At 40.2% G+C, this 24088-nt stretch overlaps 1 protein-coding gene across 1 annotated transcript in view; it reads left to right on the top strand.

The window, feature by feature from the left end:
• npr2 (natriuretic peptide receptor 2) overlaps positions 1-24088 on the top strand; it is a 98246-nt gene that overhangs the window by 32660 nt on the left and 41498 nt on the right. Inside the window, exons 3-10 of the mRNA XM_077206337.1 lie at positions 5841-5954; positions 6785-6920; positions 7832-7926; positions 8917-9040; positions 10605-10689; positions 15187-15307; positions 16749-16823; positions 22076-22153. Of these exons, the coding sequence (XP_077062452.1) occupies positions 5841-5954; positions 6785-6920; positions 7832-7926; positions 8917-9040; positions 10605-10689; positions 15187-15307; positions 16749-16823; positions 22076-22153 (828 nt within the window). The remainder of the gene's footprint in view (positions 1-5840; positions 5955-6784; positions 6921-7831; positions 7927-8916; positions 9041-10604; positions 10690-15186; positions 15308-16748; positions 16824-22075; positions 22154-24088) is intronic.

The raw sequence follows: 24088 nt of genomic DNA, 5'->3' as shown, positions 1-24088 counted from the left end.
GCGGGGGTAAGCCCCAGTGCGCTTAGGTTCGTCGTCTCAAGGGCCAGGCCCAGAGAGCCACCCTGTCCAGACCATAGGTCTGTACGGAGGGGGAGTTGCCATGGCTCGGCATATAACAGCGGGATTATCTCCACCAGCCAAAGTGCTTTGGGCCACCTGGGTGCTATCAGAATGAGAGACAGGCCCTGATCTCTCGCCCTGGCCAGTGTGGGAATTATCAAGCCAAGGGAAGGAAAAGCATACAGCAGCACTTTGGGCCATGGGTGGGCCAGTGCATCTACCCCAAGGGGCGCGTCCATATCCTATAGCGAGAAGAACATAGGACAAAGGTAGTTTTTTGCGCGATGCGAATCGATCTCTGGTTGCCTGTCTTAGGATGGAGACGCCAATCTCCATAAATGGGGTTCCCCCTCGATAGAAGGAAAACCCGTCTGCTCCACACCAAAAGCTTGTGAGCTAGAGCATGAAGTTTTGACGAGCGCACGCCGCCCTGACGGTTGATGTAAGCCACTGCCGTGGTATTGTCGCAGCGTACGAGAACATGATGTCCAAGCAGGCGAGGCAGAAAATGATTCAGAGCTTTCCATATGGTCATGAGCTCTAAATAATTTATGTGCGCTGAACGTAGTCTGCTCGGCCACAAACTGTTCACTGTTCTGCCCTCCTGGGTGGCACCCCAGGCTGTTAAGGACGCATCTGTCGTCACAATTTTCCGCATCCTAACAGTCCCCAGAGGGGTTCCCTGTGCGTAAAAGTCGGCACTCCTCCAGTAGTACAAAGCTGCTGAGCAGGCGCGTGTCACTGTTACAGAGCGGCAAAGATTGCATATCAGGCTGAAATGTAGTGACAAAACCCATTTCATGAATGTCTCATTCTCAGGAGTCCAAAACCTGGATAGATGAAGCCATAAGACCCTGCAGCCTGAGGCATGTACGATATTGTACTTTCGCCCCCTCTCTGAACTACGACATTAGAGAGAGAATGCACTCTTGAGAGAGACGCGCTCGCATGGAGACCGAGTTCAGCTCCACGCCCATGAAAAATCACAGTCTGACTGGGTGTAAAATTGCTCTTGTTCACATTCACCCTGTATCCGAGGGATGTGATGTGTGTGAACACACGGCAGGTGTCCTGCAACACTTTCTCCTTCGATTCGCCTATAATGAGCCAATCGTCTATGTAAGTCAAAATCCTCAGACCGGACAGTCTCATGGGTGCTAAGCCCGCCTCCGCACACAGACAGAAATTCCGGGGGCTTAATGAGAGCCCGAACGGCAGAACTGTGAATTCGTAACGTGCCTTGGTAGGCGAAACGAAGAAACATCCTGTGCGGTGGATAAATGCTTATGTGGAAGAAAGATTGGGGGGCACCACCTGAATCGTTCCCTTGTTTGGAAGGGAAGATATTTTCTCTTTCAGAATTTGTTGAAGTGCATGGGTTTCATTGCAAACTGCAGTCTGTAGCCCTGCATTATTGTACGCATCACCCACTCGGGAGTCGAAACAGTTTGCCAAGCCAATTCGTGACTCGCAAGTGCTTCGAACCGAAGCAGCGCTGTGTAAGCCCAGCTGGCTCATTTGTGATGCAATGGCGCCCTCTAGTATACAAACTAGATGCGACATGCAGGGGTTCACAGAGTGAACAGGGGTGGCCGACCCCTCCATAAGAAACCCTCCGTCTCTTGAACAAGGGCTCTAGGGCAGGAAGAGAGTCCGAAAGAGCCTCGATGCCCCCATCGGCCGAACATGAGGCAGGCAGCTTGCTTTTCTTGTCAGTGGGGGTAGGGTTTGAGGGTGTTCCCACTGCGGCAGGAGTCGGTTTCCCACAGGGCAAATATATTTTTTCCACAGAGGACGAGGTCATTGACAGTAATGATCTCCTTCCACAGAGCGTGGGTGAGGGGGATCTCTTGTCCAGCTGTTGGCCTAAGTCATCCAAAATCTCCGCCTGGTAAGCGAAGAGGAGGGAGGAGACATTCAGAGCCCTGACAGCCAAGGCCGAGGATCTAAAAGCAGCCTGGTGCACAGAGGCAGAAAAAACAGTTTATCTTGTTAGGCAAGACCGGCTTCGGGGGAACTAGTAGCCTGGACTGGGTTGAGGTTGCCTGGCGATAGCGTGGGGATCACCCATGCCGAGAGCCGCCATATCCTTCATCTCTAGGCCCGTAAGATCGTGTTTAAGAAGTCCTGGGGAACGAGAGAGGGCGGGATGGCCACCTTGTGAGACCCGAGATGTCCCGCGTCGTCGTCATTGTCAGAACCGGCCGGTTCGTCGATGAGCGGGAGGTTGCCCGCGAAGATGTCCTCTCTTCGGGGAACGCAGGATTGGGCTGGTAAGCCCAGATAAGAGAAGTCGCGCCCCGGGAGGCCCCCAGTAGCTCGTCATCTTCACCGTGTCCCCAATCCGAGTCAGAAAATCCGAGCTGGACACACTGGGTAGCGGTAACTTTAAGGCGGTGTTGCAGGAGTTTTTTCGTCAGCATCAGGCAATGCAGTTTTTCGGGTTCTCCAAAGCCTCTTCCACGTAATTAAGGCCCAAGCAGACCATGCAGAATGGGTAAAGGTCCTTCACGGCAATCAGCACACCACACACGGCCGGGCAGGCCCGTGACATGCTGTTCCCGGGAGAAGTGGCAGATTTAGAGAGCGACATACTGGCAAAAAATCTGTGTTGGGCAGCCGTGGAAAGGGAAACAGGTGAGAAGATGCGAGAGCATGGGCGGCTCAGAAGCAAAAACAGCTAAACTTGGTAGAAAAACAAACTGTCACGCCTGGCGGGGGCTGATCTGGCGATTTGTCCTCCTGCAGACATGTAAGGTGAGCAGCGTAAATCCAACCAAGCTGTATCAGTGCAGAGATTGCGAGAAGCGAATGTCAACTGAAGAACAGCAGCGCTTGCAGGCGTTATATGCCCTCAGGTAAGGGGGTGCAGCCTTACCTGGCATTGGCTGCACGATTATTTCTGTCTTGCCAGACTTGATGCAATTGGATACTTCTGCAGAGGCCAGGTATAGATGCCCTTCCCATAGGTGGATCTCGAACACGAGATGATGAAAGAGAACCCTTAAACCTAAAACTTAACCTGTTCCTAACCTTTACCCATATCCCACCAGCAACTGTTCTGCAATACAACACGAACGCAATACATTGTGCCTAACAATTAAATTTATTTAATGTAAGTACATAGTTTAATACACCTAATAAATAAAGTGTGACCCGACATTCTAATGTGAAAAGTTCTAACATTTTTTTTTGTATAAGATACTGCTAGATATTTATTAAACATACTTTCATTGTTTTAAATAGTGAGGACTAATTAGCATTCCACAGTTTAAGTCAATTAATACAGGTTAGGTACAGTTAAGGTTTGATGAGAGAATATAAAAATATCGTCATTCGTGTTCTGAAGATGAACGAAAATTCTTATGAAATAAATGAAATATAAATGATGACAGAAATAAAATTTTTGGGTGAACTATTCTATTAATCAATTTTGCCACCTTGTCATTAATGGAGCATTCAATGTGTGAACTTTATCATACGGAATGACTCATTTTTGTCACAGTGTAGGCAAGGAAAGTGGAGTGGTAGAGGATCTTAATGGCAGCAGCTTTAGTTTATTTACAAAAACTAAGGCTAAGGCAATCCAAAAGGCAGGAGTCAATGTAACAGCTTCACTAAAGAAAAGACGATACCGGAATGTGAGTAGAACTAAACTGAGGGCTTAAATACACAGGAGAAAATAAACTGAACAAAAACGGGTGCACAAAGCAATCAGTAACCATGGCAACAAACAAGGACATAAACACTAACCTGGGAAACAGAAAATAAGCGGGAAAATCAAAGCCACTGGAAGGCAAGCCTGCAACCTTTAGCCAAAAAAGCGTAAAAATTGATAAAAATGGTATTTAGAGATTGTCACGACAGGTAGGACTTATTTACAACATTACCACCACCTGCAAATGTGTAGTAGTATTTAATAATTGGTGTTGTGTAATATTGAGTTGTCACGGGTTGTTGAACAAACAACGGGAAATCAAACAAAGGAACACACGTGACTAGAGAATACAAACTAAAAGTCCCTGAAAACTAAACAAACTCAACATAACTGTGATTGGAGTGATATTGTATATTGTCTAAAGAAAATTGTTTTCTTTCTTTGGCTTTCAGATTTTACCAATTATTATAAGACTTGAATGACTGTGACTGCCATGTACACTATGATGCTGATATAATGAATATAGTGAATTTAATGAATACAGAGAAAATTATAATTTAATTATAAATATTGTATTATAATGTTTTTTTAATGAAAAAAATAATTAAATGATGTGTACTCTCTATGGCTTTCCAGGTTTCAACAAATGAATTACTGTAGACTGGAATTGTAATGATTTATGACTGTTGTGTATGTCTGATATTGATATTGCGCTTTTTTATGAATAAACAAAATATAAAGATTTTAATATATAAAGTTATTCTTTCTATGGCTTCCAGATTTCAACAATTAAATTACAAATACATTTAGTGAGAGGTATCAATGCTATGTATGCCCAATAAAGCTGTTTTTAAATGAACAGATTTAAATCTAATCTTAAATGTGGTTTAATGCGCACTTTAGTGATCAGCTAATAGCTAATAGAGCAATTTGCGTTCTTTTTTACCGCTCAGTAAAGCACATTCCACAAACATTGCAGTCCTACTGTACGATGTGACACCAAATATAGAATATTATTCACTAGACGAACCCGCTGATCCACAAGAAACTGTGTGCAACGTAAACTGTAAAACTCTGAACGCTGCCCACTGATGTGACCGCCATTATATGATAGGCTGAGGTGCTTCACGAGATCCAAGTTAACTTGCGCTTTTTCCAATAATAATACAATCTCTAAAATGGCGACCAAAAGAAAGCAGGAACAGAACACACAGAAACAAGGAAATACAAACTTAAAGTTCCTTACATTGTCAAATATTCCACTATTGACTCTGACTACTTAAAGTATGAAAAGACAGTGACTTTGTATATGTAGTGTCAAAGTGTCAGTGTCATAATGTAGATAAGAGAAGGGGTGGGTTGTATGACCAACATTTTATATCACAGCATGAGTTATTTTATAGCTCACATCTGACTCTATTTATTTGACTGAATGGACACAATTCAAAAGATAATATTATTAATCAGATAACTCTGGCATCAGTAGAGATACACCTTCACATTATGTAACACCTAAAATTAGGAATCAGAACAGTAATACACTGCAAGTGTTACTAGATGAAACGTGCACAAAGACAAAATGAGAAATTTTGAAGTACGTACTTTAAATGCAATTACAATGAAAATGGGCCGAAGCCTTCAAGCTTTAAAAAAAAAGACACCATAAAAGTTCAGAAGAAATACATAAGCTTAGTGTGAATAACTGACTGGAATATAAGTTGTTAAATGTGTAATTCATTTTTGAATCAGTTGATTAGGTTCACGAAACCAGTCTGATTGATTAGTTCACCGACACAGTGAGCTGTAAGTGAAGAGTGAGCTCTTTAGACTAAGCTATTGAATGGCTTGAATACAATACAAGTCAAGAAAAGAAAGAAAGTCAATTGGGTTTGAAGCAACGTGAAGGTGAGTAAATGATGACAGAAATTACATTTTTGGGTGAATCAACCCTTTTTGTAAATTGTGTTGACTAAGTTTTTATCACGTGTCTGGCATCAGTAAAAACACTTGGCTAAATTCTCAGCGACGACTTGTGTCAGGAATTGAATATTTGTCTACAGGTCAGATCACTTTATGTTCTTTTTATGGCTATTTGACTGTTTCCCCCCCCCCATCTCTCTAGTCTGTGTTCATTGTAACGTACCTGGAGCCAGACAGCCCTGAGTATACCGCTTTTCGCAAAGAACTCCACAAGAGAGCAATGCAGGACTTTAATATAAAATTGGAACCCTCAATGGTGAGTTGCTCATAAACAAGATCAGGTATTGGCACATATGCAGAGCCATCTGTCACATCAGATTTAATCAGAACATTTGTACAGACTACATAGTTCTTTTTTGGCCTTCTATCACTGTCTTAAAAATATTGAACATTCTGTTCAGCTCTATAGGCTTTCAGGAGCTAAACTGTGTTTCTTTTTACCACAAGATCAGATATGACACTTAAAAGCGCCTGAATTATAAGTTTGGCTTCCTCATGTCAGTCCCATTTTCCTGAATCAGCTGTACCCTTTGACAAAAGTAGGAAACAACTCCCCAAAATCCTAGATCCACATGTAGCTGCCAAATGAAAACATTCTTTAAGACTTTGAGTACTGGTACATACTAAAATGGATTGCAATTATGAGAAAGTTATGAATCAAATCTCTACTTACAATGATGATACTAATTACCATCCAGTCTATCATGCATTGTAAAGATGTTTACAGTGGCTCCAAAATGTTTTTTGAACTCTAATGCTACACTTAAAACTATTGGAAAAGGTAAATTATTCCGTTTACCATGGGACTCAGTTGACCCCTAATGAAGGGAAAATTGTGTCAATTGAAACATGCATTGAAAACATCATATTTCTATGTATTAGATGCTTTCTTTTTATAAAAAGCTAATATGAGCCATCTTGAAATTAGGTCTGCCAAATTAATAATTCATTCAATTACATTTTTCATCAATGGACAGTTTTGCTGGCAGATCTTAACCCACTCTCCCCATGTCTGTACAGAATGACATGTAGTTTTAGATTTCTTGATGTTTCCCTGAATTAAATCTCTGTTTTGCCTTTCCTCAGATGGATTTTATTGCCGGCTGTTTCCATGATGGTTTTGTGCTATATGCAAAAGCCCTCAGTGAAGCGTTAGCAGACGGCGTGTCTCAGAATGATGGAATCAACATAACTGCGAGAATGCGAAACCGCAGGATCTGGGGTGCGTTGAGTGGTCTTGCTTTACAAATGCAAAGATATATGTTTGATAAAAAACATTCACAATATGATCGTATGATGTTTTGACATTCATTTCAATAGGATGGTCACAGGTTACAACATTTAGGCCCTTCACATTTTGAGGATGTGATGACAAGTATCTGGTTTTTAGCGGCAGTGTCAAGCTGGAGTGATTTGGCAACTTCGCTTGGATTCCTTTTAAAGTGAGCGGAGGGCTTGTAAGAGCTCTTCTGAGGTCGATGTTGGTAAACTCTCAGACTTTCTTTCAGGGAGTGTAGAGGTCAGAGTCCCAACTAGCTTGTGAATGGAAAATCTGTTTCTAATACACAAACTATCTGCTGAGCCCTCTCCCTGAAGGAAACTAAACACACTGTTTCAAACATGTATAGGAACCAGGCAGAATATTGAATGCACAGCAAAAAGTATTTTTCTTAATCAGTATTTGGTTTTTGTCTTATTTTCAGTAAAAATATTTAAACATACTGAAAACAAGATCAATTTAGAGAGAACTCTGCACATGATGTAACTAAAATGAAGGAATTGATTAGTACAACGTTGCCATGATGTTACTAAACAGAGGGAACAAATTCAGAAAACATGGCCACAATATCTTTTTTTTTTTCTTCTGAAGGTCATGTATGGAGTCCAAAATGCGCAATTCAAGATATATTTTAGTCTCTCATGATTCTGCTTTCAACTTAATTGATCTTGTTTTCAGCACTTTAAAAGGTTTAATTTGCTCAGTTCTAATAAATAATCTGAGCTATGTTAGCACTTCCTCTCTCAATAATATATTTTTTCTATGTGTCTTGAAAAGGATTGTGATCTTTTTACTCTGCAACACCCAGGTAAAAATGTTTATTTGATCCCTGGGCTTGTGTCTGTTTATCACAGGGGTGACTGGCCTTGTAAGCACAGATCAAATTAATGCCAGATACACAGACTTCAGACTTTGGGGAATGACTAACCTAAAAACTGGGCAATACGCAGTAAGTAGAATGTCTACAAATTCAGCCAACTCATAAATACAAAACATGGATTCTTATTCATACATAAATAAGTAATATTAACTCAGTTTTGAGAAAGTTTTTGGCATCACCAAATTTTCATAAGTCCTTAAAAAGTGTTTTATTTATATATTTTTTACCGTAGCAATATAGTTTACCAATGGAATCCAAAGGTCTCTGCTGCTGTTGCCACATACGTTTCAGAACCCCTGCGTGTGAGCAATAGTAACTGTGATGTCTGCCTTAGCAAACACAGAAATAACATTATGAAGGATGTAGCTTTCCTGCGGAATGTTTCCATTGTGAAAATCTTTTTGATAGACATGGTGACAATAAATAACAATGGTTAAAGAGTCGAGCATATGTAGAACAACAGTCTAATTTAACCCACATGCCACATGCTCCATAATTACAGCAAATGTGGCTGTGGTTGGACGGCTCGACATACCAAATAATGTGTTGCTTAAAAATCAAATCCTTTACTAGCCCTTCTGTCCTAATCGAAAGCATGTGTTCATGAGCTTGTAAGCGATGTGTTCATTTTTCAGTTTGACTTGTTCATTCATAAATGTACCGGGAGTCTTGTTTGATTTAGAGAGGCCTATCACAACAAAAAAGAAAAGAAAAGAAGTGAAATTAAGGGTTATTTAGCTGGTAACAAAGTGATTTAGTTATACCATGCATTGTTGCCATAGTTACCCCTTATGCCACCAATATATTCAGACTTTCTTTTCATCTGGTTAGAGAGACAGTGTTGCATGTACACACACAGTGAATCATGTGCAGAAAAACATCATCTCATATATTCTAATAAATATTTTCCACCACAGATCATAGACTTAAAAATAAAAAAAATAGTCTTGTTAATAGGCCATTGTATGTATCTTTCTTTTAATATGTTGTTTTCTTATCTGAAATGTTTTTTAGCTCACTGTAAATCAAATATGTTTATGAATATTTCTTGTTACACAGACTGTTGGTCACTACAATGGGACCAGTAAAGAAGTCTTGTGGTCCCCAACAGAGAGGATTCAGTGGCCAAAGGGTTCCCCACCTCTGGACTACCCACCGTGTGGATTCTCACCATGCAAGGAAGGTAGGGACCTTTTTAGTGAAATCTGAGTACTTAAAATAAGGAACATGCCAAGATTTTGCCAATTGCATATTACTATAAGGTGATTATTCATTCAGTTTTATTCAGCTAAATTAAGGTTGTTTTCAGTTTGGTTTTATTTTTGACTGACTAAAATGTGTCATCTGTAGCCGTTCTATATTATGTACTTTTCAGTGTTCAGCAGAAGAGCAAGTACTGTAAACCCCCTTTCTATGTTAATCAGACTTATTGTAGATTGTATCCCAAAAAAACATGTTTTGGCTTAACAAAAAATAATTAACGCAACAATTTGCATCATTTGTTTTTTGAGTTATAAGAACTTCTAATGAAATTATGTTTCACCAACAAACTACATTGAGTTATAGGAACTTAATAATTTGTAACATGAACATATTTATAAGTTGATTACTCAAAAAAAAAAATGAAGTCGTTCCAACTACTTGAGTCGTAGTCCTTGAATCAATGAATCTTACCCATTTCATTTAAAATACACAGCTATCATAGCACATGACAAATGTAACTTATTTAGCATGTGAATTTAATGAACAAGTAAGATATTACTACACACTGGCATTAGCTCAGTCATTGCTTATTGAATCAGTTTAGCGTTTACCTTCATGTAGTCTGCTCTTCAGCGCAATGGTTACCTAATAATATTCAACAATACAGAAACTCTTTTAAATGTCAAACATAGCAACATTAAACACTAACAGGTCTTTCCCTTCACTAAAAACAAATAAATGAACACTTAATTTCAACATTTATTCTCCTTATCCAGTCATATGCAAAGCATGCTGGATATCCTCTGCCCAATTTCAAAAAGTTTCAAAATCAAGACAATTTCCTTAAGTTACGGCAACTTAATTTTTTCAAAAATCAATTAACCCCCAAATTTGAGTTAAAATTACACACAATATTAAGTTAATGTAATGATCAACATTATTATGTCAACAGAAATCAACAAAATAATGTTTGCAACTTAAAATGTTTAATTAAGTCAATATATTAGAATATAAATTGCAGCTATGAATTTGTATAATCTGTGGTAACAGGTCCCATGAATTACTTTTTAGGGTGTTGAAAAAAGATGTTTGCGTATCTTCTATTTATAGTAGCTGCAGTGATTCATCAAATGGTAGAGAAGAGTGGTAAAACTTGGCATATATCCAATGCACAATGTTGATGAGCTCACTTTCACCATTTCAAAAGTCTGATTAAGGTGCCTAGATGGCAGTGGTGGAGTGAGGCAGTGCAGTCCCAGTAAAATAAAGCCTGATAGATTTAATCTGCTGCATCCTCCACAACCTGGCACTCAGAACAGACCTGCAAGATCAGGAATTGCGTTGTGCAAGCTTAGTTCAACATATATAATTTTTTACTGTTATGTTTTGCATAATTTATTTAGTGAATCAAGCGCTTAACTGCAGGCAGTTTGTGCAAATAAATGCTATCAGCGGGCCCGATTCATTCATTTTGAAGTCACCCTCAGTGTACCCAAAATGTCAGTTACTGAGTTTAGTCTTGTATAATTGTTTTACTTTCCCAGATCATCTTCCTGTCCTTGGAATAGTGGCAGTTGGGTCTGGACTGGCCCTCATCATTTTCGGAATCTCCAGTTTTCTTATCTACAGGTACATTTTTTTTTTTTACAAGCTTTGCAGTAACAGTTTTCGTTTTCAGATTAATGATAACATGTGGAATACTTTAGAGAGGTGTTATTTAAGGGTTCACAGAAAGAGGACATTCTGGAACTTGCAGCTGTTTCTTTTTTCAGAGGATTTACGGGAAAAGCTTCTATAGGTGCCAGAGTGGAATTTACATGATTGTTGCCAGAGCAACAGCCCAGCAGTTGTTTGAGTGAAAAGCAGTTGTTTGAGGGAAAGTATGTCTGTTTCCGAGACAAATGCAGATAGTCTAAATATTTCACTACTTTGTTACACTTGGTCAGCTGATATTTTCAACTAATTTTAGGCTGTGGTGTTTACCTCATTGAGTCAATTATGACTTCACCCGTACGGAATCTGTGGATGCTGCATTTTTAAAGCTGATTTTGGGAGAAAATTTGTGAAATTGTATTGAATTGATTTAAAACGCGTGAAACAGTGCTGATTTATAGTTAAGTTCTATAATCTTTTCAGTATCTTAAAGCATAATAAAATTAGGCATTTTTTCTGAAATAACACATGAAATAGAAAGGATGTAATGATACAAGATAAAATAATTATGAAAATAATAACAATAATTATAATAAATAATAGGGATGCATGTTATATCACTACCATATCTGTTCAACTAATATTGAATCTATTATTTATCAGCCATAACTGTAATATCGGTGTTGACCTAAATAATAATAATAGTAATAAACTAGAACAGAAAACATATTCAACACAAACTTGTGATAAATTATTTGAGATAAAATTGAGACTGGAATTTTTTTTTTTTTTAAATTTAAAAAATTAATCGTATAGGCTTTATATATTTTGACTTCTTTCAAATCTGCAGTATATAATGTTAAGGGTTGGATACAGACAGGAAAAAATAAATAGAACACGATAAATAGAAAGTAGTGTACTATGGTTTGTGCATTATGAATATTGTTACAGGTCTACAAATTTGAATTTAAATCAAGGCAAACATGATGTTTCAAGAAGAAAAGTGTTGTTGTTTAAGTAATGCTCCTCGAGTGATTTCTGCACTGATATCAGGCATATAAAATATTTTTTTATGAAGTCATTTTTTTATGAAGCAATGAAGCACACGAAACAGCACATAAATACTTTTCCAGTTTTTTTTTCAGTTTACTTGACTTAGTCTACAAATTTAGTGTTTCCTTTTTTTAATAAAATCATAGAGTATACTACTGAATAGTCTGGAATTACATCTTGTGGAAAAGGGAATTGTAGAAGTTGACTCATGGGTTATATAAATGGGCTCAATTCCAGCGTAGTCAACACTTTCAGACAAATATTGACGTTAGCTCCTCATCGCTACTAGAAAAAATACTGCAGTTGCAGCTGAGGTAGACTTATTCTTGGACTTGTCATTCACTTGGTTTAAAAAAATGACTCTAAAATGGAAATTATGTATAAGAATACCCACTCAGAAATACAGTACACACTCACACACATTTATTTCACACAACCGAAACGAAAAGGATCAAGTAACAAGAATATAAGCTAATCACCATCATTCTGCTATGATTGAGCTTTTCAACTAGAGCAAGAAGAACTGTTATGCTGCTGCTCTTTTCAATTGTCCACTTGATTCTTTAAAAAGAAACATCATAGATGTTAACCTTACATTAACACATTTGACAGATTATTTTATGAGAAGTAACATACATTGCATACAAATTGTATTTGCATGTGTTTTTTCTGGGAATCAAATTCATGACCTTGACATTTGTTTACTATTTGAGCTCTAAGATTTAGCTACAAGGTATTATTATTATTAATGAAACACTGAATACTTTTGGTGCTACAGTAGTTACTGTTGGCAAGGCTATGGATATAAATGAGAATGTAACATTTAAAAGGAACACCTCCATGCTGTGCAAATAAGAGAAACCATTGATGTTTTTTTTTTGCATGGAAAGAAACGCCGACGCATTCTTCGGGCTCAGAGGGTTAATTGTATGATTTCAGATGAGTTAAGATGTAGCATACAAGTGAGAGTGACTACTTTTGTGGTGCTTTTTGTAATTTTTGGAGTTTGACAGTCCTTGGTTCTCATCACTGTCAAAAAAGTGTACACATATACACTTGCAGTGAGTGACGTTGGTCGGAAAACAACTTCAATGTGAAAATGTAATAATAATAAGAGCTTGCACACTCTGACCACATCATGTATGGAGCAACACCAGCAAGCTTTCAAAATAGAAGTATGCATTTTAGGTCCATTTTCCTATTCTTTATTTGTATGATTTATTCAGAATATTTCTACTGTGTTGTAAACTCCTTGCCACTCAATCAAACAGTTTCCAATCTACGATGTTCCCCTCAGTCAACGCTTCATAGAGTTCAACATTTTAGAACAAGGATTTTCCCTTTGGCAAACAGCTGAGCATGCATTTTTGAACCTGTCTCTTTAATTCGAAGACCCTGCCGAGTTTTTTTCCACACATCTACCTCCAATAATCTGGACAACAAAAACAAATAAAGGTGCTTGTTTTGGGGCTTACCAGGGTGGCTCTAAAATCGAGTAAAACCCTGTTGAAATGCAGACTCTGCAGTAGTTACATTCTGCCATCTGGAAATGTTTTACACCTTTTAGATTGTAGTGGAATGTTTGGGGGTTGCTTTATTTTCTGGTACTTTGTTTTGAGTGCTCTGAAACGTAATTACGCTTCTCTTCATTGATATCCTCCTTTCGCAACTCTCAGACCACATCAGTGAAACATTCAGAGATTGATTTGTAATAAAAAAGCAATCTTTGCTGTGAATAGAAGCTGTTGAGAAATAGCAGGTCCTCAGAGAGTTCCTCCAGATGTGTTGATTCACTTGGAAGTTGCCCATGTATGTATCCACATGGCTGACTGGGCTGCTTGGTTTACTTGCGTTTAAAAATAATATGCTGGAAAGGGCACAACATCAGTGACCCTAAGATTGGCCCACATTTTATCGCCCAATCAAACTTCAACTCAGCCTCCTGCAAAAATTCGGGTCGGGACGATTTTCTGCTTTGTTGCGTGTCGTTTGCCATGCAGTGTTCATGCAGTGTACCGGCAATCGGCATGTACATAGGCGCCTCTTTTATTAATTTACTTGATCATTAATTTACTTGTTTCACTTTTCACTTTATTTACGAATTTATTTAATATTTACTTCATTTTATTATCACGGGGAAATGTGGACCATTGTCCATCATTCGGCAATTGGTGATAAATAAAATGTCACGTTGCAATATTGGACATTTTTGAAGAAAATGGTGAAGAATTTGAAGAAGTATCAAACCTCCATTTTGAGTCAATTATTTATCATACAGAAAGTTGAATTAAAAACTGACAAGCTTTCGGCGCATATTCCCTCAGAGACAACGATAGATAAGTCTACTTTAACATATGCTGATAATGTATACATGTCTTACTTTTTTATTTTATTTCTTTTGTTACCTTTAGGCCTATACGTAGTGAAAAAATGAGAAGAAAAGTATTTCGTGTTAAACAAGCTGCTCTTATTTTTCTGTGAGATTATTGCAGTTTTCGAACATATTATAGAATGTTAATCATTTTAATTATAGGCCTATAATTCATTGTATAATCAACCTAAATAATTTTAAATAATTTTCAATGAGTAAGCTACTCTATCTTATCTTTTATTATCCTCTGATGCGCTGAAATAGGCCTACCCTAGTAATAATAATAATAATTATTATTATTATTTAATATATAAATTGGAAATGCTAAATCCTCTTGGTATCGGTAGCTGATGCTTTTGAAAATATATCTGGATACACGATATCATCGACTATCGACGTAACCCGGCACGGGGGTTTATCGCTTATATTTCACACATATAGTGTAAGCAGTCAAGCCGTGCACGACGATCGGACCATATAGTGTGAGCGCATAACTTTTGAGCTTTGCCCCTACATCGCATGCAATCTACTGGTATAACCTTGCTGAAATCGTACAGAAATCGTAGTGTATGCCCGCCTTAAGAGTTATTTAGTCTAATTGTGCAAAATGAAATGGTATTTCCAAAACATTTTTTTGGTGCTAACAAAGGCACATATCACTCTTGCTATTCTTTTTCAAAACCCTAAACATTAGCCAATCAGCCGTCCTGCACTGTTTATGACATACAAACAAGAATACCTCAAATCCAGCAGTTTACAATAAAACACAAAAAATCCCATGGATATTAAGGGAATGACTTGAACCACATCTATAGACCATAATATCATAGAGACCTGAGAGTGGGATTGTTTGGATGCGACAATAAGCAACCATCAAGAAAACTAGCAACCTCAACCATAGCACCACATAATAACACTAAACACACTAAAAACACCTTTGCACCCACATAACAACACACTGGAAAATGTAAAAATCTAGTTCAGCATTTACTATTGCCAAAACACGTTTTTTTTGTTGCACTTTTTAAATGCGAACTGCTCTTTTCTAGGAAACTGAAGTTGGAGAAGGAGTTAGCTGGGATGCTTTGGAGGATACGGTGGGAGGAACTGAAGTTTGAAAGTCCCAACAAATATCACAAACGTGCGGGCAGCCGTCTCACTCTTTCCCAGGTACAAGCACTCGCTGGTATTGTCATATCTTGGATAAAGCTGCATTAAACTAATGCATTTTCCAGTTGGCCACCTCTAAGCCAAATCTAAAATTCATTTTTAGAAGTGCAAGGATCAAATCTATATTTTAAAGATGAAATGTCTTTGTGTTTCTGTTTTTGTATAAACAAAGTCGAATAAAAGAGGTTTCTCCCTGTTTCAGTACATATGGTTTTAATTTATCTCATAAAAATGCCTTTTTGGACTTGGCTGTAATTCCTGGCACTGTTTTTCAATGTCCATCTTAAAACTGCATTCCTGGGGAATTATGACGATGGCTTAGTCAGTTAGCTGGTCACAAAAGGTAGCTTGATTTTGTTCAACTGAATTCTCTTTCTCTTTAAATTAGAGAAAATTCAAATTCATTATAAGCTCAGTGGTTTGCTCCTATTTACAAATCTGGGTCTGTTCAAATGCTAAAATAGTTCAAAATGGGTACAAGACCTTGCCAGATTTCACTGAAGTTATATAAGATAAATGAAAATAGGAAGAAAGAAGGAAGAAAATAACACAGAAATTATCAGAATCATTATAGTTTATACATTCTTGACTAATGTCTAGTTGTCTCGTTTGTTAAAGGTTTTACAGCAGCAAACTCATAACAACACAGATTAACAGACTTACCCTTACAATTGTTAAAACAAGATACTATCTGGCCATCTGGTATTCTAATCAAACCATATCCTGTATCATGATGGGGACATTCCATAGACATAATGATTTTTATTCTGTACAAACTGTATATTCTAGGATATTTCCTAAACCTACCCCTACCCCTTAACCTACCCATTGCAGAAAACCTTCTGCATTTTTACATTTTCAAAAAAAAACATCATTCTATATGATTTATAAGCTGTTTTCCCCATGGGGACCAAAAATGTCCTCACAAGGACAAGGATTTCAGATATTGCCACATTTAGATATGGACATTTTACCCCCACAATGTAGGGAATGCCATTTTGACTCAGTCAAGGCTAGTTTCATTTCATAGTTTCAAAAAATCTGATATGTCTTGTATCTTTTAGTCAGCTAACAATATAGTGGGGTCCAAAAGTGTCACATTAATGTCCTGGAATTAAAAAAACAACAACCAAAAAAATTTAATTTAAATTAAGTTTTGATGTAAAATGACAGAAAATATTAAATCAAATTTGTGGGATAGCAAATTGTGACTGATTATGTGAGCTGCAAAAATAAATTTAAATAAAACTTTTCACTCAAATTGCTAATCTGATTATATAATTTGTAACAAACTACTTTGTATCAAATTTGAATAATAGAAATGGTTGTCTCAGACTTTTGGACCCCACAATATGCATTTTTTCTTTTCTAATGTGCATAATGAAACTGCTATGTCTTGAATGGTTGTTAGTGTTGTATTTTCACTGTGTTTCCTTTCCAGAGAGGTTCCAGCTATGGCTCCTTGATAACAGCTCATGGAAAATATCAGCTATATGCAAAAACAGGCTATTTTAAGGTGGGGATGAGTTCTTCTGACATCCTCCCTCTGTGGCACACCCACACAAATGCCTATTGACTGGAGAAATGGAGAGTGGGTGCACTACCAGCTCAATGTGTTGCTTTAAGATCACACTTTAATGCAGCTTTGCAGCTCCTTATGTCGATCCACAATGCTATCTGTGCTACACCACGATAATTGGATCACAAATTTAAAAATGCCAATAACGTAAGCTGGAGGGAAAAGATTTTGCAGTATGCAAGTGTTTTTTGACCTTGGATGCATGTAAACCTGTTGTAGATAGTCTCAGCCTCGGATGTCACACCCACGAACCGATGGCTGATGTCTAGTTCATATGGCACATAAAATTGGAAACACTTCAGAAGTTTTGAAGTCTTCGTCGGATTGGTTGAATCATACAGGATTTCGGGGATATGTGTGTCGTCTTCTTTAATGGTGGAAACAAACCCGCGGTGACGCCAAACCCCCTCATGGAAGAAAACAGTGCTTTATTTGCAAATGTTTTATGCAATATTCCAATTTTGCAAAGTTGCAAATGGAAACATAGTTACTTAGTGCTTATCAGGATAAACTAAATGCTGTTTTTTTCAAAAGTATGTGAAGTATGTGGCCTAGACTCTTCAAAATAGGTCCAAGAGTTTACCATGCCAGTTTGTTATTGTAAGGAAATCGACATTACATTTTCACTCCCCTAAACATGACGCTAAACAAACGAACTGTGATTGGTTGCTTTACAAGTCAGTCAGATGGCTTCTTGCCAGTCCTTGGACGATTAAAGCTGCCATGGGGTCCAGACCTTCTGTCTTGAGTCTGAAGGTTTGGGTATGTGAGACAAATTGTCTCACAAAACAAAATTAGGAGCATTTAAAATAGCATAATAGGAGCACTTTAATGTACAGTCTTGCATTGCTAAAGCTATAGGAAAAAATAGTACTCAAGAGTATGATAGAGTTTCAAGCTATCAAACGCATGACCTATTATTCCTGTAGCTAGCTATAAATGTCGCCTTTAAGTAACTTGCACAGCAAGTTTCTCTCTAAACTGTTGTTCAGGCATGATGTGATGGACAATTAAGAATCAAATCACTGAGTATCTGAAATTAGTGAGGGTGCTGCAGTAAAGTGTAAATATAATGCATAAGCAACAGCTCCACCATAACAAGAATAGCAATGTACAGTGGGACATTTAAGATTATTTTACAATGGAACATCAAAAACATATTGATACGACTATTTTTTTTTTTACTCTATTAGTCTGCATTTACATTGTACATATCTATTTTGATATGCCATGTTTTTGTTCCGTGCTATAGTTGTCACAATGTCAATTATAATTTCGAGAGTGAATCCTGCATTTCATATGAGAAAATTTGCAGCATGTAACTAGCCGTCATTCCTCTTGAAAAAACATGAAAACATGAAAAACATCCTGGTTGCGTATGCAACCAGCCGTTCCCTGAAGGAGGGAACGGAGGACATAGTTGACGTTGACTGAATGGGGATCACGCTAGGGAGCCAACCGTCTTTGAGTACTATTGAACAAACCAATGTAATTGGCGTGCGTGATTTACATCACACACTCCGCCCATGCGGTGCGGGTATAAATACGGTAGTGGATGCACGCACTAGTTGCTTTTCGCTGAGTAGCCGAGCGTAACTCAGAGTCAGCGGTGGTCCAGCGGTAGTGGCAAGGGGACTACATCCTCCGTTCCCTCCTTCAGGGAACGGTGGGTTGCATACGCATCCCTGAATGGGGATAAAAGACTCCTGATGCCCCCGCCATTTAAGGCGCGGAAGGACAGGGCTTAGGCCAGGGAAGTCACTGCTGTTCCTACAGGACCACTGGGAAAGCGTTCTCTGTACAGGAAGGGGCGCTACGGAAGCCACATCCTGCCCGAAAGGAGGTAACGTGGAGAAAACACATATGAACTGGGCGGATGACCGGCAGTACAACATATGGAATGTCACTGGGGTGGATCCAGCTTATGACAGAGGGGAGACTCACCGGACAGTGACGGCAGAGAGACTCTGTCGAGGGAAGACACGGGCTTACCGTAGGGAGACGTGCAGTGGAAAAATACACATATGGGATCACCGTAGGGAACATATGGACCCAGCCTAACACAGGTTCCACAAGCTTACGAGTGGTAGGCCTAACACCGGACGTTCCGCCATATCCGATGATGGAGGGGTGCGGAGGAACTCAACAGGGTTCGGTTAAAGGGAACTCAGCTGGAGCAGAATGGCGCACGTATCCAGTCCATAGGAGTGTAATGGCGCAGCAAGCCAACACTTCGAACCAAGCTCAAGGTGAAACTGGCTTCATGAGAAGGGAGCCCACGCAAAGCAGCGGTTGGCTAAAGGTGTCGCCCAGCCCCCAACTATAGAATATATTTCAGCAAAGCACTCTGGCCAAGCGAAATGAATCGCAAGCCGAGTCTGATGGCAGACGCACCCGAGGTGGGGCAGCGAGGTGGAGGACAGGGACCCGGCTCGGAAGGCCCGGAGGTGGCCCGAAGCAGGGTCTGAGTGTGGTGCACGACACTTACCTGTCTCCACGAGACGGCCAGGGATGCGTGAGAAGACGGATGACCGGGTCCTCGAACCGCACCCAGCTGCCGTGCTGGTGAACAAGACGGGACTGAGAGGTGCAAGGCTTTACAGAGTCGCACACCGCCAGACTTGCCCTCTTGGGACCCAGGAACAGAGGAATTTGCTCTTTCTTTGAAGTGTGGGTACTGCTTGCTCCACTTCTTTTGGGAACAGCGGTGGAACAGACAAACACACAAACGAAGACTGGGATCGGTGGATCGCTGACCAACATCTAGAGCATCCTCGTCCATCCCTGGGCGGCCCACTCCGGAATGCTTTCGCTTGCCACCTGGCTTGGCAGTTCCTGGGGCGGGCTGGGCGTCTCTACTGCGGCCGGCTCCATGCTGAGGCCTGGCTGGAGGGGGAACGCCCTCGGCGTCTGCGCTTGGGCGGCAGAGAACTGTTGGACACAGGTCTTTGCCGCATCGCCGAATAGCCTCTGGCCGTCGGGACCGACGAGAACTCACAGGCCTTGGGGGGGAATGAGGATCCCTCCAAAAGGTAGCGGCCGCCGGACACAGGTGCACCTGTGTTGTGATAGACTGTTCCACTGGAGGGACAGCCTCGCAACCCTTCAACGCTCCTCCATCAAGGGTAGTGAGGGGGAAAAGCTACTCAGGCAACCTGGTAAGCTCTCCATGCACTTCGGGAAAGAAAGACACTGGGGCGGTGAGCTGAGAACCAGCGCGGCCCGCCCCGAGAGACCAAACCTCCAACCGGGACTGAATGGGACACGGTGGAATTCCACTCGAGTCCGGCAGCCTCGGCGGCCCGTTTCAGCATAGCTGACATTTCTGGATCTGGCTCAGGCAATGTTACACTCCCAAAGGGAGATGACACAGCGGAGTCGTCATCTCCAGAGGCCAGCTCACCCACCGATGCTGCTATCGACATCTTATCCTCTGGGGGAACCCCATTTGAAACAGCTGATCGGTCCATTACAGAGGCACCAGCACGCTCAACAGGAATTCCATCGGCTGCGTTGTGATGGAGGAGTGAGGAGCCCACAGAGAATGGTTACCAGGCGAGACATCCCTCACTATCCTCCGATCAACCATCCCACACCGCACCCGGGGGTCGGGCATGGTAATGGGGACTCGCGCTTCGCGGACGAAGGCGAGTCTCGATCTCAACACCGGGACAGTCATATTCCCGCAATGGGAACATGAACCATCCACAAAAGCTGCTTCAGTGTGCAGAACATATAAATATATAGCTCAACACGTGATGCAACAATTGTGACCATCAGAGAGGAAAAGGGAACGACCGCATCCAGAAACGCACAGGTGGAATGACATCTTGAAAAAGACGCAAACACACACGTGTTGCTCTTTCAGGAAATAGGACCCATCACCAGTGCCGGAGCACACAGGGGAATGACCGCGGCAACACTGAACAGCGAACTGAAACAGTGAAGAACTCACTTTTCCGCCCTCTAACCAGCCGTCAACACATGCAAACCTTTAGAAATTTGTTGCTGTTAAAACAGCAGTTGAGAGCTCAAAGCTCGTGATCACCGCTGCACTCGCGCTGTGGAAACCACCAGCACTGGGAGAGTCTTCCACAAGAACACAGACACACTCGCTCGTTGTAAACAACAGCACTCTTCAGAGACGTCAAACGATCGTCTCCGAAGCGAAAGGCAACTAGTGCGTGCATCCACTTTCGTATTTATACCTGCGCCGCGGGGGCAATTGGCTCGTTCAATAGTCCTCGAAGACGGTTGGCTCCCTAGCGTGATCCCCATTCAGTCGACGTCGACTACGTCCGTTGTTATCGACTGAAAGGGAGCAAAACTTGAATTAAGTGGATTATATAGCTGCTACCTTCAGAATCACTAAAAAGATGTCAGTTAGTTTATCGCAATCTCACAAAGTTTTGTTATAATCAATAAAGTTGTCTACACGGCACAATGATTCTCTTACTTAAATCGTGTTTATACTTTGTAAATGAGAGGATTCACAAGTGTGCAGAGCTCAGCAGTGGGCAAAAACTCTGGCGTTTTGAGCAGTGAGTGTATTCTGACTAAATTATACTCCTCTGATTGGCCATTGCATTCAAGAGATCAACAAACATGACTGTGACTACTGCAAAAACATGTTGTAAATAGTCCAAATACAAAAACGCACTGGAACATTTGCCAAATCTGTTTCGCTAATATAATATTACAGTACTAGTATTACAGTCGTTTGAAGGTACTTATATTTAAATTTGACTTTGTGATGTTTTTTTTTTTCTACCCAGGTTTTAATTTTTGTACAAAAATTAAGTAAGGTCATAAGGTAGCATATTTTTGTTGCCTGCTTGCTTGGAGTGTGTCTGTGATGCCTTAAACCCAAATATATTTAGGTCTAGGTAGGTAGACCACTAGTTTTTTGACAAAGCCCATATCTAAAGCAAAGAGAAATATATTATTTCTGTTGTCACCATGGCCAGGACAAAGCGAATGTTCTTTCATATCTCAGGAGACTTAGAGTAATAGAGTTCTCAGTTTCTTTGACTCAGATTATTCTACTAAAATGCAGAAATAAATCAATTATGTAATTACTAAAATTACTTTAATAAAACTTAATTTTGACTCCATGACAGGTCCAGTCTGCTATTCAGTGGCGGCTCAATAGATCTGATCCTTTTAACACTTGTTTCATTTTACAACAGGGAAACCTGGTGGCTATCAAACATGTTAACAAGAAGAGGATCGAGCTCACCAGACAAGTGCTGTTTGAACTAAAGCATGTAAGAGAATGCATTTAATCACAAGAGAGAGTTTTTTCTTGTATTTTTGATAAACTTGTCCATCTGTGTCTTTATCTGGGAAGAGAAGACAAGGTATGCATGTTATGTGTGTGTGTGTGTTTAGACCATCGTTTATGACCCCTCTGGACAGCCTTGCTGCCCAAGGTGGTTAAAACACCCCCTGCCCTTTGCTACACATAAAAACACACATACACATGAATTCTTCGGTGGGGGGCTGGTAAGCCAATATGAGGCTGTAGACACTGAGCTCGGGGGGCAGGCGGTGTGGCTGGATTTTTACAAGGTGTTTTCAGACATTGTCATGTAATAGATGTTAAAGAAATGAAGTGGAAAAAGGCGACATTAGGGTGATATTTATCTGTATATATATTTTATTTTTTAAATAATTTAGCCATTTTCACAGCTTTAGCAGTTTGCATGTTTAAAAAAATAATTATTATTATCCCCTTCAAAGTATCACTGCTACACTAATACACATTAGATGTCTTTGGTCATCACTTCATGTATTCACTTTCAAGCATTTTAAGATGCCAAATGCCAAGTTAAAAATACTGCAACTTTTAAAACTCATCTTAAAGACCTGTTCACACCAAGAACGATAAACATGAAGATAACTATAAAGATAACTATATTAGCGTCCACACTAGTGTCACACTGATTGGCTGTTATTGTTTTAATCATTAATCAGCTGGATAAAATTGTTCTGAAAGTGATTCCAACTATATCGTTTCTCTGTGCCGTTATTGTTATAACTGCGGTGTGAACTCTGCTATTCTTTACTGCCTAGAACGATATTTAGAACTATATCTTTATTGTTTTCTTTATAGTTCCCTATAAGTCGGTCACTCTTGGCGTACGTCGTGACCGACGAATAGGAATCTCGCTAGAGAGGCCAATCTACTTCTAGTGAAACTAAACGAGCCAATGCACATTGGCGTGCAATCATTTGCATCAGCTGTTCAGCCACACATCACGGGTATATAAATATATATAATATATATAAATATATAAGTCAGGTTCCTTAACAGCCCCGTGTCCCAGACCGGCCTCTTCGGCAACGCGGTCGAGAACTTCGCCCAGCAGTGGGAGATGGATGGGACTGCTCTCCAGGAGATTTATTTATTTATTTTATTTGTTATTTCAGGTTTTTTTAACAGGGACAATGCACACTAATAATACATACAGTAAATAAATGTATAGTGTGCCAGAATTAGCCAAAAGGCTATTTTACATCTGCTGTCCCTGGAAAGATCTTAATATGTCACACCTAAAAAAAAAAAAAGGATTCTGACCGCACCGCTCCCTCCCCCGGAAGAGGGCCAGGTGGAAAATTTTTTGTTCACTTTTATTTGCTTTCCACCACTGGCCGTAAAAACCAGCGCTACCCACATTTTCAATTAAAGAGCAATTTCTTCTATCTCTGGGTCCCAAGAGGGCCCGGAGAGCAGTGGGAGGAGAGAATCCTCACCACTCTCATCCGCCTCTTCTATCGCCAGCAGGTGGGTTAGCGCTCCCCAGTCCGTCTCGCTGGCTCATTCGGACCATCAGGCTCGGCTATACGATTCAGTTCGCCCCGCGTCCCCCCAAGTTTCGGGCCATTCACTCCACTACAGTGAGAGCAGCCGATGCCCATGACTTGCGGGCGGAGATCGCAGTCCTACTAGCGAAGGATGCGATAGAGGTGGGCCCTCCCTCTGATATCTCTGATATGAGGTCAGGGTACTACAGTCCATACTTCATTGTACCCAAGAAAGGCGGTGGGTTACGACTGATCTTAGACCTGCGAGTTTTTAATCGGAGTCTCCACAAGCTACCGTTCAAAATGCTCACGCAGAAACGCATTTTTAAATGCATCCGTCCCCTGAGATTAATTTGCAGCGATCGACCTGAAGGACGCGTACTTTCTTGTCGCGA

Source organism: Siphateles boraxobius, unplaced genomic scaffold (genome assembly GCF_051911475.1).
Source record: "Siphateles boraxobius isolate OS27281-9 unplaced genomic scaffold, OSU_SipBor_1 56, whole genome shotgun sequence".
NCBI classification, from domain to species: domain Eukaryota; kingdom Metazoa; phylum Chordata; class Actinopteri; order Cypriniformes; family Leuciscidae; genus Siphateles; species Siphateles boraxobius.
The sequence above is the reverse complement of the archived record's forward strand: the minus strand, read 5'-3'. Positions and strand labels throughout refer to the sequence as shown.